Raw genomic sequence first — 18460 nt, forward strand, 5'->3', positions numbered from 1 at the left:
TTATAACAGAACCTTTTAAATTCCTATAAAACCCTCGGAATTAGGAAAAATGAGGTCGGCAATAAATTGCCGATCTCAAACTATTAGAGGTAGGCATCAGGGTGCATATTCACAAAGCTTTCATAAATCAAAAATTTGCGTAAGTTTGACGCAAGTTCTAAACTACCTGATTCCGTATTCACAAAACTCTTATGCTTACAAAAACACTTGCGAATAATTTTTCGTAAGTTAATGGTATTCACAAAACATTTTAAGAAAATGCTCAGCTTAATTTAAGCAAGAAAAGTTATGTTAGGCAGGAGCTATTTTTTAAATTTTGGCATAACTATTTGCGCAGCAAACCTAGGTGTATTTATTTATGATATGTTAAGATTTAATAAAGGTGTTTAATTATAACCACTTTATTATGCATAATCTGTTAAAATGTTGTTATTTAAAACATTGTAACAGATTAAAATGTTGTAGTTAACAACATTTAATGTCAAAAACCATTAAAGATGGCATAGATACTTTAATTAAAAGGTGTTTAAACAGTTTTTAATTAAAGCATCTATGACATAGACCATTAGTCTATGTCATCTATGTTTTTATGACATTAAATGATGTTAATTACAACATTTTAATATTTTTAAATGTTATAATTAATAACATTTAATTTAAATGTTGTAATTAACAACAATAATGCAAAATGAAATTGTTATAAATTAAACATTTGATTTATAACTATTGTCTCTTGAAGTAGTAACTACAAATTACGTCTATGCATTTTGAGTAATTTTTATTGTAGGTATAAAAGATGACATAACTTATTCGCATATTCTAAAAATTATGTAAATTTTTATTCTACTTGAATAATGTCTTTCTGTGTTTCTACATTAAAACACAGCATCAGGACTTGGAATCAAAATAAAAATACTACTTACTGCATCAAGACAGTTGTTTCTTTATAAAGTCAGCAACAAAAGATTAAAATCATCTGCCAACCCAATAATTTTTTATGATCTCCAAATGTGTGTTTAAATTCAAAGTTTATATATATATATATATATATATATATATATATATATATATATATATATATATATATATATATATATATATATATATATATATATATATATATATATATATATATATATATATATATATCTTGTTTTTATCTTGTTTCATAAAATATAATTTCATATAATACTTGAAGTAAACCGGACAATATTTAGGGGTCAACAAAAATTTTGACTTTTTATGTATATGGTCAATATGGCCAAAAGAGTAAAAATTTCATTTGATATTTTCATATTTTAATTTTTTAAATTTTAAATGAAAAATTGTTATAATACTGATTTCAAAAGTATGACATATAAGTAATGCCCCATCAAATGTCATCTACCACGATCATGGCTGCCTTAGAGGAGGATAAGTAAATCTGGCGATGTCCCTGGACAAAATGAAGCAGAAACTGTTTTTGATCTTCGTCTTTGATGAGGGTTTCATTATATTTCTGGATAAGAGCAATCGATTCTTTAAATTTTGGTAGCAAGCATCTGATTCCCATGCTTTTGGCCACTTCCTTTCCAGTGATATTAAGTACTTTGAAGAGACGAAATGTTCTTTGGGTCACAACTTTTCAAGATGATTGAAGTCTGGTCCAACTTCTGGTCCAGCTGACCCACCAAAAACAGCTGTGAAGACACTGCTCAGAATGACTTCCAGGACATGATGACAGCTTCCAATGTTTACAAGTTCATGGCCAATGGCTTCCTCAATAAGAACGCATGTTCGATGGATGCCTGTGTTGGAGGAAGTTGTATCAAATACCAGACCTTGAACTTTTTCTCGTAGATTCCAGTCATCTAGTACTTTTAAGCATGCAGTAGCCTGTTCTTCCCCAGTTCCTCCTAAAATTTTTGGGACTGCCAACAACCCAACAATTCCCAGTGACAACCACATTTAATTGACGGTTTCTTTTGCACCAGCTATGCCCGGATGCAGTTTCCCATCCCAATGGAGAAGAGGAAATTCAGTTGAAAAAGAACTTTTCTCCGCTTCAGCTACTTTTTTTCAGGTAGCCATCCGTGACCTTCTGATGGTGCTCCTAGACAGTGTCAGGTCATCAAGAGGATGACCTAAAGCCTTTGCTACCGATGCAACAACATACATAGCTCGACGATCAGAAAGATTTACTCTATCTAAAGCCCCTGCGACTTCTGGAGTTGCTACCACGCTTTTTATTGATTTAGGCTTTGAGGAAGGAGTTTGAGCAGATGATGTTGATGGAACTCATCATTGACGTCGTCCACGTCTTCAGACTTAGAAGAAGAACTGATATCCAAAAGCAGGACTAGATGTTTCTATTTGCTGCAACTTTTCTGTCACTTTCAGTCTTCGATTTTCATTAGCTTCTATACAAGCTCTCTTCTTCATCTTTCTCTGCAAGATTGCGATTCACTCCAGCCATGCTTGAACTGGTGACATCTTCTCTCTGCATTGTTAAAAATTGTCTGTCTTCATTGTTCGTCATGATGTCCAAAGCATTTTTTGTGGCCATGTCAAAAGTTCCGTCAGGTCTTCTTTGAACATTTGCTCTTTAAATCTGCAGCTTTCATATGCTTTCGTCCTATTTACCTTCAAAAGTTGATATTCACCATACAACTTCTTCAGTTTTCTTTCACCAGAATCAATCCTTGGAGTCGAACTTCTTGTTTTGCTCCAAATCATATTGATATCTTTAACTGTGCGATTAATACAACCTTTCACAGTGAGGTGTTCTTAAAAAGAGTAAAAGTAAGAGGTAAAAGAGGAGGCAGCAGATGGCATCACCGTTTGTAGCCAAACTTGCTGAAGAGAATTGGTTTGTGGCCTTGCTGACAAGACAAACTTGAGCAGAACTTCTTGTTCCAGCTGCCATTATGTAATTAAGTACCTGCCTGCGGATATAAGAAAAAAACTAAATAGTAAATATTGTCATACTGTTCATGAATATTATGTTCAAATGTTCAATGTTCATTTTATTTTAAAAACAACATCTATTGTTTTAAAGCCTCAATATGTGATTGATAAATTCATAATATTACACTAATCCATTTAATAAACAACAGATTATAAATTAACTATTCATGGTAACTAATTAATTGTAATTATGCAATATGTGCATAAAGCAGCTGATGCAAATTACTAACTTTTTAAGCTTTTCTTCTATAGTCATAATAAAAATTCAAAAATACTATATATTCGATAAAATTCAACTTTTTGACATCAGCAAAAATTATTTGCTGATGGCAAAATATCTGCTGTTTACAAATTGCACAAAAAACTAGAATAATTACTGTGTATGGTGTCCCAGTAGGGCTGTTCAGAAAAACTAAACTAAAAATTATGTATAAACTCTCAACAATGTGATTTCTGCTACGAATATGCCGTTGAAATCCTATTGACCCCTAAAATTGCTCAAATTGGTCCAATTTTTTGCATGGTTTTTCCTTATATATAGTAGAACAAAGTTAGCCTGTGGAGAGTGGTTAGAAACACTTTTAATTTTTACTATGTAATTCTGGACCACCCTAATATATACATACATACACACATACATACATACATTTTTGATTTTTGCAAAAGGTATCTGTTTATTCATAATAAAAAATTGCTTATTGAATATAAAATATGGTTTTGTTACTAGCATATGTTTGTAACTTCAATGTTACAAGAATATATACATAACAAGTGTCATTTATTGCATTGTGAATAAAATTCTTTAGATGAGGATTGTCTTTGGTCTTCACACCAGTTATTTATTTATTAATAACATTAGCCAGTCCAGCACAAGTCGGATACACAGTGAATTTTGTAAGTGTTTTATTCAATGTTATCATCACCTTGCAAGGGGGAGATGATTGAAGTAAAAAGAAAGTACCAGCAATCATGGGGCGTTTAGAGGCTTCTTGGGCTAAATGATGGTATCAAAGAAGCCATTGGAGATGATGAGCCAGCATTTATTTGCAGGTAAAAATGATCATTTAATATTATCTACTATTATTATTATTTTTTATTTTTGTTGTTTTTCCATAAGTTAGATCAAATACATATTAATAATATCATTATAAATATTATCTGGGAAAATTATAGACTCTTTTTTGTAACATTTAAAAATACATCACACTCAACTAAACTGTTTACATTATCTCAGATATTTATTTTTACATTATTTAACCTTTTTATAATATTTTGACGTATTTTTCAGAAAAGGATATCCTGCTGTGAATTGTCAAGTTGTTGTTGATCTAAATGGTAACTTTAGAGATGTTGTAATTAAGTATTCTGGTTCATGCCATGATGCTTTTTTTTTGTTGCAAATTCTACTCTGAAGCAGACGCTAGAGTTAGATCCAACTGCGGGCTTTCTTTTTGTTGACTCAGGATATGGCTTGTCACCTGTCATTATAACTCCATATAGTGTGCCAGCATCACCAGATGAAATTAATTTTAACCGAGTTCACCGAAAAGCTCGTAGTGAAGTGGAGCGATGAATTGGACATCTTAAGAACTGTTGTAGGTGCTTACATAAAAGTGGTGGAGCGCTACAGTATACTCCAACAATGTGCTGCAGTATAACTTTTATCTGCGTTTTACTGGAAAATATGTGTAATTCAATATGCTTAGAGGATCCAGTTGAGTTTGATATCAATAATGATGATGATAATGAAGACAATGATTAGCCTGACAGAAGACTAACAAACCAACCCAACTTGGTATGGAAAGAAGAGTCCTTGTAAAAAACTATTTGTTTGCTAATCATAGACTATAACGTTTTTTATTAATTTTGTATTGTATAAAACATTTTGAGTTAATTATATATGGATTCTAATATAAATAGTCCTAATCTATTAGTTGAATTTAACTTATTAAATCTAATCTAAATTACTAAAAACCCATTAATAACTTTTTTGTTTTATTTCAAGAAAATATTTTCTGTAGAGAATTAAAAACAATTAACTTTTCTTAAACATTTAAATGTTTGAGAAAAGTTAATTGTTTGATACATGTTGAAGAAAAGTAAATTGTTTAGGAGTGACTTTTAAACCTGAATTTCATATAAAATTTATATATTTATTAAGGTAGATGGCATATACATTTATTTATAAAATTTATATATTTATTAAAGTAGATGGCATATATATTTATATATTTTTCAAGATAGTTGGCATATATATTTATATAATTATAAAATCTGTTGGCATTTCCATTGAGAATGATGTAGCTCTTTTAAAGCAAGAACCTTTTTACTTTTAATCTTTATATTAACTGATAAATCTATAAGTGTTTGGCTCACAGTTATGATAAGATGAAGCAGATAATTTAGACTAATTAAATTAGATAATTTTGATAATTAAATTTTTGCAAGTAAAAATAAAAGCCTAAATTATCTGTTGAATCTTTGTAATTACTAGCTAATAATCTTATCATTTTGAGTGTTTTATGTTACCGATAAAAATTAAAATTTTGAATCATCATTGCTAGCTAGGTATCAGAAACAAAACAAAAAAAAATACATAAAGCTTTAGCCCCTTGTGTGTTAAATAGGCAATGTGCATTCTTTAATTTTTCTACTTGCAAGAATCAACAAATCAGTAAATAAAACTATAGAAGATATCTTTGTCTTTGTTGCAGTTTTTGTTGCAGAGTCATTGTTGCAGTTGCAACCTTGATTTAATTTCTTTAACTCTCAAACATTTTTAAGTGTTTTGAAAAATTTTATTTCTGCACCTTTTCCATCTAGATAAAAAAGGAGATAAAAAAAGATAAAAATTAAAAAGTTTTTTTTTTTTGCTTTGGAAATTAATGTCAAAATATTTTATAGGAGTTTAATTATTTTATTTTTTATAACTAGTTCTTTCTTTTTCTTTTTCTCTGTGATAAACAGGTGTTCACTAATACTAATCCAATAAGATTTAAACATCTTTTACAACCATTAATTGGTCCAGGAGAACCCTTAATTTGCGTGTTTTTCACACTTGATCTGCATCCTAATAACACTTTTGTGTATGTGTTATTAAGATATTGCCAAAACTATTTTTGGTAAATAGTTTCTTTACCTTAGAAGAATCAAATGCTGACCTCTTTCTATTTTCAGTAAATTGGTTCTTCCACAAACAAAAAAGAGCTATCATATAAGTCAATAAAAAAATTTTTTAACTCTCATTAAAACTTCCTACTTATATTTTAATTAAACTTTGACTTTATTTAAAGTTTGTGAAGAACTTATTAACTAATTAAAGTTATAACTTGTAAAGAACTTATAAATATTTATATGTTCAAAGCAAAACTACAATATTAGATGAACAATAAAAAATATTTTAAAAAATGAACACTCAATATAAATTTGTTAAAAACCAAATGTAAACTATCTTCCTTTTTCTATCTAAGTAACCATAGAGCACCTATAAAGTGTAACAAATATAAAACTGTTTTTTTTTTTAATTTAAAAAAATTAAAATTTATTGAAAGATTTTAAATTTAATTTCTAAAATTAATTCTGGAGTTAAATGGGAAAAATGGGTAGTAATTAACTCTGTTTTACTGAAAAAATATTTTTGTATAAAATTTTACAACCCAAATTTTTTTTTCTAGGCTAATTTCTCATTAATTATTCTTATTTGACATTATGAATAACAAAACTTAATGATTTATGAATTGACCTACTTAACCTTCTTCCATCTTTTTAAACATAATCATTATTAATAACTTTAAATAATAGAATACTTTTAAAATCTAGGTATAACTGTAAAAGGCATAGTGGATTTAAAAAAAGGCATTTCTGGTGAACATTTTTCTTTTGACCTTTTTCTGCTAGGATGTGGATACAAATATAACCTCTTTTCATATATCACACATGAGGGATTTCTATTAACTTATTAACAAAATATTTATTAATAATGAAAAACAAAAAAGATAATTTCTTACATTTGTAGCTTTCAGACTCTAATATTTGGCATTTAGCCTGGTGCTCAAACTGGTCATCTTCACATAGGAAATTCATACAAAACGAACATTTGAAGAAGCGACCACCTTCATTTAGAAAAGTAACATAAAAATATTATTAAATCTTTATGTAATTTTTTTAATACAAATTTAAAAAACTCATTTGGAATACAAAAATTGTAGGAAGTAAACAATTAAAACCAACCAGGTCCATGACACTTGGCTATACTTGCCCTTTTTTCTAATTCTAGGCACAAATGATTTGCAAAAATAACTGAAGTTATAAGAGCCAGGGTTAATGCATTTTTAATCTTAAGTTGAAGTAGCCCAAATTAGATTGTTATGCTGGTTTTAACTTTTAACTTAAAATTGCTTAAATCTGCTTCGAAAATTAAAAATTGTTTTTTTATAAATACTTACAAAAAAATAACAGGTATATATTAATAAATAACTTTTATTTTTTTGATTGTTTGAACTCCTGAATACTAAAGGGGTTACTACAGTCAAAGAATATTTTAATGTATTTAAAACTTTTAACATTAGGTGAATTATGCTTTATGTCACATTTTGTTGAAAACATTTTAAAAATGAGTTGTTAAATGACAACTTTCCGGACAAAGATAAAAACAAGACCTAAACAATGTTTTTATTACAGAATTCTCATAAATAAATTTCAAGATAGCATTTACTAATAAAAACTTGCAATATTCTCCAAAATTTACAACAAATTTTCCGAACAACTTGTTTGAGTTGATAAATGAGTTGTTAAATGACAACTTTCCGGACAAAGATAAAAACAAGACCTAAACAATGTTTTTATTACAGAATTCTCATAAATAAATTTCAAGATAGCATTTACTAATAAAAACTTGCAATATTCTCCAAAATTTACAACAAATTTTCTGAACAACTTGTAAAAATTTAGATCAACTCGGAAATCCCAAAAAAAATTTTGGTGTACTGGAGGTTATGCCTATATGCAAAATTTTAAAACCAACATTTTCACACACCAGCCTTGTTCATTACACACCAGCTTTCTTCATCACACACCAGCCTTGTTCATTACATACCAGCTTTCTTCATTACACACCAGCCTTCTTCTAGGTTTTTGTTTCAAGTTAAAGGCCTAACGATTATGACAATAATTGTCATAATTGACAACAATTACAAATTTAAAAAATTTGTTTCTTTGACTATAGTGGCACACTTGGGAGGTAAATGAATTTAAAAAAATTATTTAACTAAAAACAATATATAAAGAAATAAAAAAAAAATTTTCCTTGTCTTTTTATAATTAATAAAAATTAAAAAAAGAGTAGGTGATAAAACAATAACAACAAATCAATTGCTAAAGTTCCTACTTATTTAAGGAGTTTCTAGGAAAAATAGCATTTTTATTTAATAAGGAAAAGGTGAACTGAGTTTAAAGCTAATGGTGTTACCTTGACTCCAGACTCCACGGTGACATTCTAAACAAGAAGCATCAATAAGTGGACATATACAAGCATGTGTTGTTAAACACTTTTTTCCATGACAAACCCAAGCTTCACAATGATCACATATAGCTCCCTTCATAAATAATAATATTTACATCATAAATATAAAAAACCAAACAAAAAATATAGTTAATATTTGTAAAAATAAGCAATGTTGAAAATAAAATATTAACAATATTAAACGCCAATAACAATTTGATAATTTAAATTGTTTTCATTAAACTCACCACCATTGCCATTCCAGTGGCATACATACCAGGATGTTTAATGACGCAATCACCAGACTTCATCATGCACTTCTGTTTTCCTTTAAAATGAATCAGTTTTTTTTAATCACGTTTACTTGGTATCTTGAAAATATTTAAAATAAATACTCTACTTTTTAATATTTAAACAATAACCTACAAGTTGTACCTACAAACCTACAAGTTGTACCTACATATAAAAGAATGATAAAAATAAGTTCCATTTAGGATTTTTAAAAATACTGTAATAATAATCAAGTTTGTTTAATTTGATGGATTTTCAGCATTTTTATAAACATTTGCTGTTATTTTTTTGCTTAAAGGAGAAGTCATGGGAATTCGGAATTAGATTTAAATGACTTTTTTACTACTGTCAAGATCTTTGGAAAATGGAAATTTGTAATTATTGACTTTATGCAACTCATTAAACTTATAAATTTTTGCATGATGTTCACTGTGGACAGCCTGGACCTAAGCTATGACAAGGTATAAATTTCAAATTACATAAAATTGTCATTTAAGATTAGCACTCACATAACTATGAATTCTTCTTTTTGTTGTTACTAGAAAAATATACGAAAAGATCAAAACCATTAAAAATTGATGAAGAACAAATGATATTCATCACTTGTTTGTTCTTAATGAAGACCTAAAGTAGCTATGGTATATTTAATGAAGAGTTAAAGTAGCTATGGTATATTTAATGATTTTTAGGTTCTACTTTTTATTATTTCACATTTCTTTTGTTTATTTATTAAAAATTTACATTCATTGAATGTATATTTTTAATAAATGGTTATCCCCATAACTGTAAATCCACTAGTGGCGTGACTCATTACATTAGCAATTGTATTAGTTTCTATTTAAGCTGAGCAGATAAAAAAATATTTTTTGTGATTTTACATAAATTTTTAATTTATTATACAAATTATATTTTTGTGTAGTAAGTGCAAATAATATTTTTATAGTATCCAAGGTTGCTTCTGGAATCATAAAAAGCAAAATTCCAACAAAAAATTTAACTGATGCATCTTCTTTTTGTTTATCTATCAAGGAAAATTCTCGTAAAGTCATAAAATAGTCTATATTCAAGAATGAAGGCTTAGAAATGTATTTTTAGTTTGTTTTTTTAAAACACTAAGAATAAATCTAAAACTTAAAAATTCAACAGTTTTTTTATATTTATTTGTCCCCTGGAGGATCTCAAATCTCACTTAGTTGTGATTTTATCTAATGAAGGTTTAAGGCACCCTAACATATATATAACATAAATATAATGAACTTTGTTAGACCTTAAAAACATAGTACTTATTTAAATGAAGAAATCAAAAAGTTAATCAGACTAACGGAAACCATTTCTGGAAAAAAGGGCATGTCACTTTTTTGAACTCTAAATTTCTATTAAAAAATTTTTAGACTAAAATTTCTTCTACTGAAAAAACATTAATACATTTATTTTGCACTTTTTTTCACCAAGTCACTAATATAGACTAAATATAGATGTTAAATCCAACATGGTGTTCTGATGCCCATAGATGTTAAATCTAAGATGCCCATAGATGTTAAATCTAAGATGTTAAATCTAAGATGCCCATAGATGTTAAATCCAACATGGTGTTCTGGAGTATAATCTTTTTATTTTTATTTTCACTCACTCAGTGCCCTGTGCACTATATTTTATGCAATAAAAAAATAAAACAAACAAGTAAAACAAACTAATAAATCATTAAACTAAAAATTTTACTGTTTATTACATAAATTTAAGTTTATTTTGTATATTATATATAAAAACTAATTAATTATATTAACAAAATAGTTAAAAGTAAATACTGACCACATTGCGCACATGCTGGCAACTTTTGTATGGAGTTACAAAAATAACAAAATGCACGATTTTTTTGAATCCTTAAATACAAAAAAAATTTTTTTTAATTAATCATTTTTATATTAGGTAATTACCATATACTACAACATTTTTTTCTCTAATTGTATATATTCAAGATTTATCCTATATAATAATAAATTTTTCAGAAAAATCAAGTTGAACAATGAATTTCAGCTTAATGAATAATTGTACCAAGTATAATAAAAACAGAAACACCCTATAACTCTTTTTTTAATTAATGGTAAACAATGGTTATTTCTATAGGTTATTTTAATTTATTTATATTGACGAAAGTTGTTAAATTATTAAAAGATTAAAATTACTCTTTGAAAAATAACAAATTATTTAAAAAATAATAAATCATAAAATTCTCTTATTTTTATAAAAAGTAAATTGTTTTTTGTATTTGCGCAGTTAAAAATTGTTGCTTGGCTTGCAGACTTTTTTAAATAGTGATAACCTTTTTTTATAAAAAAAAGTAGCTAGTGCCCACTGTTGTTTTCTTTTCCAGAAACCTGGTACTTTGATTTCATTTTTACTACATATAATATATTATGTTTTAGTCTTATATAAGGTTTTTGTGCTGCCCCCAATATTTACACCACCTACCAATCTACCATAAAGATAAATATAAATACACTTGATTCAAGGATTCTAATAACTTAAGGAAATCAAATAGTTCAAACAATCTAATTTTAAATAAACACTTAAACTGCTGACAAATAGCTAAATTTATAACGACATTCTTCAAGATTTTCTTAAGGAAAATTGTTTAATAACTTTTTCAAGACTTAGTTTTTTTGCCTCATCACTTTTTAATGGAGAGTATCGCAAGTGACCTCTACCTTTCTTGCATTATCGATGTACATAGATAGGTTTTAATTAACTTCAAGTTGCTGAAACTATGTTCACAGCTTGCTACTATCACCGGAATCGTCAGCTATATGTGTAGTGCTATCCATAGTAAAATTAGTAAAAAGTTCTTTTCTGTTTTTTCTGATGTTTTTGATTAAACTGAGTGCTTCTAATGGAGATAGTGTCTTGTTGGTTGCCTTCTGCTTTTGCTCCCACTATTTGTCAAAAACAATAGTTATCAAACTGATGTGAAGAAGTACATTGTACAGTCATTCCATTTACATCTGACATATTAAAATCCTCTTAAAGTTTGTCCTTTAGTAGTAGTTTTTAGGTCAAAAAGGAATTCCGACTTCGCTTGGTTGATGCAGAAAAAATTGTATAGATTTTTTGAAAGATTCCAAACAGTAATACCAACCTCACCGATTATTTAGCTCCATCTGATAACTAAGTTCAAACTATGGCAACCACAGGGTGTAAATGAGGCTAGCAGGTATTCTGCTGAAACTTGAGCTTGACCACCTTTTTGAATTGCAGCCATATTAGTCCAGTTATCATAGTCTTGACCTCTACAGTTTATTTATTCAATTAGAAGGTTAGAAAGAGCATGATCAGTCGACTCTTCAGACACTGCATATCTAAGAAAGCTTTCTTGGACAATGGCTATTGCTTCTTTTTCAAGAACATAGCAGATTGTTAAAGAAGTTTGGTCTTTGTGACTATGGTCTGGAGTGCAACCCATAATAAATGAAAAATACTTTGCAAACTTTACCTTGTTCACAATAACTTCTATTATATTCGATGAGGTTAGTGACCTTGTTTTGAATGTTGACACTTAGCATTCAATCCATCTTCAATTTGCCATAAGTGCTTTATCGTTATTAGATCAAATTGACCAAGTAATTGAATAAGTAATTAGAGCATGGAAAATTTCCATTAATTTTGGTGTAATTTTGGTTTTGCTTTGAGCCTTAGAGGCTCACCTCTTTTTGTCAGACAAGATGTTATACCAGTTTACAACCTCTGCTATAGAGATTTTTGTTTGCTTGATAAGGCAGTGATATCCTACTGTCCCTGCTTGCCTTCCCCTTCCCCTGTCTCATAGGAATGGTCCTGAATATAAGTCTCACAAAGATTTTTATTGTATTGAGGTTAAACAATGCAGATAACAATTTTAAATAAAAAGGTGAAACAATTTTAGAAAAATGTAAATACTAACTTTAAAATTTAAAGTTTTAATTGTGTTAACTTGTGCAGATAAAACAATTTAAACAATGTAAATAACCATTTTATAAAAGAGATAACAATTTTAGAAGTACTTAAAATGAAATATATACTTATATATTATATGCAAATTAAAATATATACTTGTTATATTGTTCAAATGAAATATCTTCTTATATGTTATATGCAAATATTTTATACAGAATTAAACCAATAAAAAAAATGCAATTAATTCTTACCTTTCGCATTTTTCACATTCCTAAAAAAAAGATACAAAATATTCTCAAAAGATGAACATAAAAAATTAAACATGATAGAAAACATTGAAAATAAAATTTGAGCTAAAAAAAATCTCTTATTAGCACTCAATTAGGGTTCTGGCCAAGCTAAAAAACATAATATTGGTTTGCCTTTAGAACGGAAAAAAATTAACTGAAGAATCCATGGTACTAATTAAAAATTGGATTGATGATGATTCTGGAATAACTCTTAAAAAAGTTAAACTAAGACTTTTTGAACAAAAAAATCATTTCAATTAGTCATTCTACTATAGCAAGATGGATTGATTAGAAAATGACCGGGGTTGAAATTTGACCGGGGTCAGGGCTCGGTTTGATAAAATATAGCCAGGGCCAGGTTTGTGACCGGGGCTGCATAAACATTTATGCATCCTAAAGTAAATTTTTTTATTCAAAATTCATGTTATATTTTGTATATATATGCATATATAAACATCATTGTGATCAACATGATCATCATTATCATCATTGTTATCATCATGATCATCATCACCATCATGATCATCATCGTCATCATCAGGTTTTAGCCTTCCTTATTGTTGCTGTTTTTCTAATAAAAACAATCTAGAGTATTAATAATCTTTCCTTAACTAAAGCTCATTCATATAATATGTATGGCACTCTCTTCAAGTTTTCTTACTTCTACCTTTACCATTTAATCCTAAAGCTGCTACCTATCTACATATACTGATCACCTAAATCACTTTAATATTCTCTAACAAACGTTATTCAATACATTTTTTTCTAATCTGTCTTAGATTATGCCTCCTTTTTATGTCTTGTCACACCACACATCCATCTGATCATCTTTTTTTCGGCAAATACTACAAAATAAAAATTCTAAAGTTTACATAAATATTTAAGGATATTGTAAGCCAGCATCTAAATAAATAGTAAACATATATATTAATATACATATTATATATGCATAAATGCCCATCTTTTCAAGGGTGAAAAAGTAAGTGGTTCCAATCTTTGAATACTCTAGAAAACAATTTGACCTCTCTAACTATCATATGATTAGTCTTCACTCTATTATTAGTTTCTTTATATAAAGGTTTGGAGATTATCAAATTATTTCTTCTAACTTCAGTATTAAAGTTATTCTTGAAGCCCTACACTCTTCTTTAATTCAAGTAACTATAAGGGTACCACACGGTTCTACCTTTGGTCCTGCATTGTTTTTTACCTACAATAATGATATTTATAAAAATTTTACATCTTAAGTGGCTCTATTTGTTGATGACTCAACTTTATACTCTTTTCTTGAAAAAAATTCTTCACTTTTTGTTTAGAACAAGAAGCCATATTTTAATCTGATCTCTCTTGTGTAACAGACGAAGGCTTGCAGTGGCTTGTGGATTTTAAGTCTGGACTAAAAATCAACAACTTTTGTTAGACAACAAAACTCATTTATTTACAGCAAAAAAATATTGCTATATTGTTGGCATTCCTATATTGATGAATAACAACTTTTTTACTTTCAGACAAAATCTAAAAGCACATTGTAAATGTAGTTAGACCTGCTTTATCTGCCAAACTTGAGCCATCCTCCCATTGTTGTAAGGTTGCATTTCTTTCTTCTTTCTAAAAATACTATCATGGTCAATGCTCAAATGAGCTATCATCTCCATTACGATAAGCCAAAACTCATTCTTGCTTGGTTTCTTATTCAACAAGTTGCATCCATTTACTGTATCTGTTCCTTTGTGCTATAGAAACTTACATTGAGTTTTTTTTCCTTGCACATCAAAAAAACTTTATAACTCTTACCCATTTTCATGTTTTCTTTTTATTTACAACCTACAACTATTAAAGCCTGTAGTTAACCATTTTCAAATCTTTTTAACCATCTTTATTTTAAAGTAACTCATAACTTAATAGTAGTTGCTTTCAACCTTGTTGGATGTAAATAAGAATTTGAAAGTATATAAATATATGCCAGTATTTAATAAATAGTAAATGAATAAAACTATAATATACAACCCTAGAAGTTAGGATCAGCATTCAGCAATGCCGACCTAACTGCCAACCTAGAATTGTTTGAGGTCAGCAAAAAATCGCCTACCTCGCTTACTTGTTTTTCTGGCTTCAGATCTTGACTTATTGTGACTCCAAGGTCTATTTCTATCATCGTTTTTTTGATCTCTTTTTGTGCCTGAGAGTGGATCTAGCATAGTGTAGGTCACTGATCTGTTTGCTTGTTCAATGTGCTTCTCTTTCGATTTACTAAAATTTAGTTGCATTTGCCAAGTGCAGCACTAATCACTCATCTTATTGATGCCATCTTTCAGGCTTTTAGTGTCAAGCTCTTCGTTTCCTGGCCGGATTGGTGTTATTAATTTGGTGTTGTCTGCAAACATTTTACAGCAAGAGTTAATGTTGTCTGAGAGGTCGTTAATGAAGATGGCAAATAGAATATATATATATATATATATATATATATATATATATATATATATATATATATATATATATATATATATATATACATATATATATATATATATATGTATACATCAGGCCTTGTTAAGAAGTGTTATGCAGCTTGCATTTTGCCTGCGAAAAAGGGATTTGCCTACGCGTTCAGCAGTTTTGCGCTACGCAAAATCTTTTATCTTTTAGAATATTTAAACTATCTTTTGATGTCGTTAGCGTGTCGTTTATTCAGAAGAAAAAAAGTCGTAAGTAAAAGCATTTAACCACAAATGTAAACTAATAGATTTTTTTGTTAAAGAAACAGTTTGTTCAATAATTTTTTTTGTTGTTGTTAAAAATTAGTTAAAAAAAATAAAGTGTTTTAAGTTTTATCTTAAGGAATTAAATACATAAATTTAAAATGATAGTTTAAAAAATGCACAATTTATTTTGATGTAAATATTTTATTAATAAGATATTTTGTTTGTTGTTAATTCAATAACGTAAAGTTTACATGACGTTTATTTTAATTTATGAAAATAAATTATGATCACGAATATGTTATCGGTAACTGATAAATAATTAAAAAAAACTCTTTATTGTTTAAAAACATTATTAAAAAGAGTGCACAAAATAAATAAGAAGAAATTTATTAACAGTTAATAAAATAACCAAAAACCAACTGTAAAATTTTAAGAAAATAAATATCATTTTACGTTTTATGAAAAAAATATTTTTTTCAAAATAAAATTTGGTTCATATTTAAAAAAAATAATTAAAATGATTTTTCAAGTAGGAACTTAGATTTTATTTGTAACTTTTGTTATAGTGAGAAAAAAAAAAACTGTTTGTATGATTTTTTAACGCGTTAATAAAATATCTTTAATTACAATGCGGTACTTGAAAAGACGCTAGTGACACAATATAACTTCTGACAATATAAAATATATTTGCTGAGTTGAGTTACTTAGAAATGCGTTACGCGTTTTTGTTACGCAGCGAAATCTCATAACAAGGCCTGATATATATATATATATATATATATATATATATATATATATATATATATATATATATATATATATATATATATGTATATATATATATATATGTATATATATATATGTATATATATATATATATATATATATATATATATATGTATGTATATATATATAAATATACATACACACACACACACACACACACACACACACACATTTATATATATATATATATATATATATATATATATATATATATATATATATATGAATGCAGCATTAGATACACACCAATGACATCATACTGAAATAGGGAGCTACAGTACAGGGCTTCAGTGCATGCATTGCCTGATTAAATAGGGGAAGCATGGATGAAGTGCCGATCCATCAACTAAGGAAAGAATTGAACTAAGCGATAGCGAATTGCAATATCTGGAAGTTTAATTACCAAAGTCTTTTTAAATAATTTGTCTTTCCTCTACTTGGTAATAAAGCGATTGTAGAAATTTTTATATACGATAACATTTTATTAACAAAGAAGAAGAGAAATTAATGAACTCTTATAATAAAATAATTAGGATCATTCATTTTTTTAAAACAACTATTTGATGAATAACAGTTTTTTATATATTGTTGTTTTATTAGAACGATTGATTATATTTTAACATTTGAATATTGTTTTTTATTTATTATTTAATTAATTACTAAATTATTAAATAAAAATTAAATTATTTTAAAAAAAAAGTTTTTTTCTTTTTTTGCAAGTTTATTTTCTGTCTTTTTATTGCTAAAAAAACATCTATTATTACAATTAAAGTTTTTTCTATACCTGAAGAATAAAGAACCAACAAAATAAACTTCAGAATAAAAAAAATTAAAGCATAATAATTTTAATTTTTCAAAAAAGCCAGTGCAAGATCTATCTACGCCGAGGGTCTGCGTAGCGAGCGAAGACGGGTTTAGACAGGCTATTTATAGCTTGTGCACTTATTTACTCCTGCGGAAGCCTGTATATATATATATATATATATATATATATATATATATATATATATATATATATATATATATATAATAGAAAATAAAACTATGTAATTTTTACAATTTCATCCTATTGCAATCATCAGGCGAAATACAAGTATAATTCTTTTATTGAAAAAAGCTATATACAATTGGAACTAGTTACATAAACTATACATAAAAAGTATAGAGAAAAACGATTGTTACAGGCGCATGTTCTTATCTTCAGGTTTGTGTTTGTTTTGCTCAGTTGTTTCTTTGAGTTTTTCTTAAGTTTCCCATATATATTTTGAGATAGTGGTTGCATTTAAAAGTTTATTATTATTACTATTATTATTATTATCATATATATATATATATATATATATATATATATATATATATATATATATATATATATATATACATACATATATATATATACATATATATATATATATATATATATATATATATATATATATATATATATATAGATACGGAAATAATTTACGGCTCTCGCAAATGTATAAATTTTTCTCTCAAAATTATAATAATCATTGTAATTAAAATGAAAAACACTAAGTTATTTTTATAAAAAAAATAAAAGTAAAAAAGAGCGCCTTGGCAAAAAATAAAAATAAGAAAGCGCATGTTACAAAAAATTAAAAAAAAAAAGAACGCCGATTTAAATATAAATGAACTAGATTAGATTAGACTAAATGATAAATATAAAAATATTACATTCTAAACTATATTGATCAAATATAAAATTATTTAACTAATAAAAAATAAAAATATTACACTCTAAATTATTGCATAATAATTTGAATTTATGTGATGAATTATATATTATATATATGTATATATATATATATATATATATATATATATATATATATATATATATATATATATATATATATATATATATATATATATATATATATATATATATATATTAGTAGAAAATCACTTAACAAAATTTTTTTTCATTTAACACTGTGTTTCATCAACAAAGATTCATCAGAAAAAATCTAATATATAATTGCTCTGTTCTTTTA

General features: G+C 27.1%; 1 protein-coding gene across 1 annotated transcript in view; it reads right to left on the reverse strand.

Annotated features, from left to right (window-relative positions):
• LOC100208704 (zinc finger protein 330 homolog) overlaps positions 1 to 18460 on the reverse strand; it is a 29073-nt gene that overhangs the window by 8867 nt on the left and 1746 nt on the right. The window contains exons 2-6 of the mRNA XM_065799548.1: positions 12916 to 12935; positions 10547 to 10617; positions 8695 to 8774; positions 8414 to 8540; positions 6954 to 7058 (exon numbers count right to left, since the gene is read on the reverse strand). Coding sequence (XP_065655620.1) covers positions 6954 to 7058; positions 8414 to 8540; positions 8695 to 8774; positions 10547 to 10617; positions 12916 to 12935 — 403 coding nt within the window. The remainder of the gene's footprint in view (positions 1 to 6953; positions 7059 to 8413; positions 8541 to 8694; positions 8775 to 10546; positions 10618 to 12915; positions 12936 to 18460) is intronic.

Source organism: Hydra vulgaris, chromosome 06 (genome assembly GCF_038396675.1).
Source record: "Hydra vulgaris chromosome 06, alternate assembly HydraT2T_AEP".
Classification (NCBI taxonomy): domain Eukaryota; kingdom Metazoa; phylum Cnidaria; class Hydrozoa; order Anthoathecata; family Hydridae; genus Hydra; species Hydra vulgaris.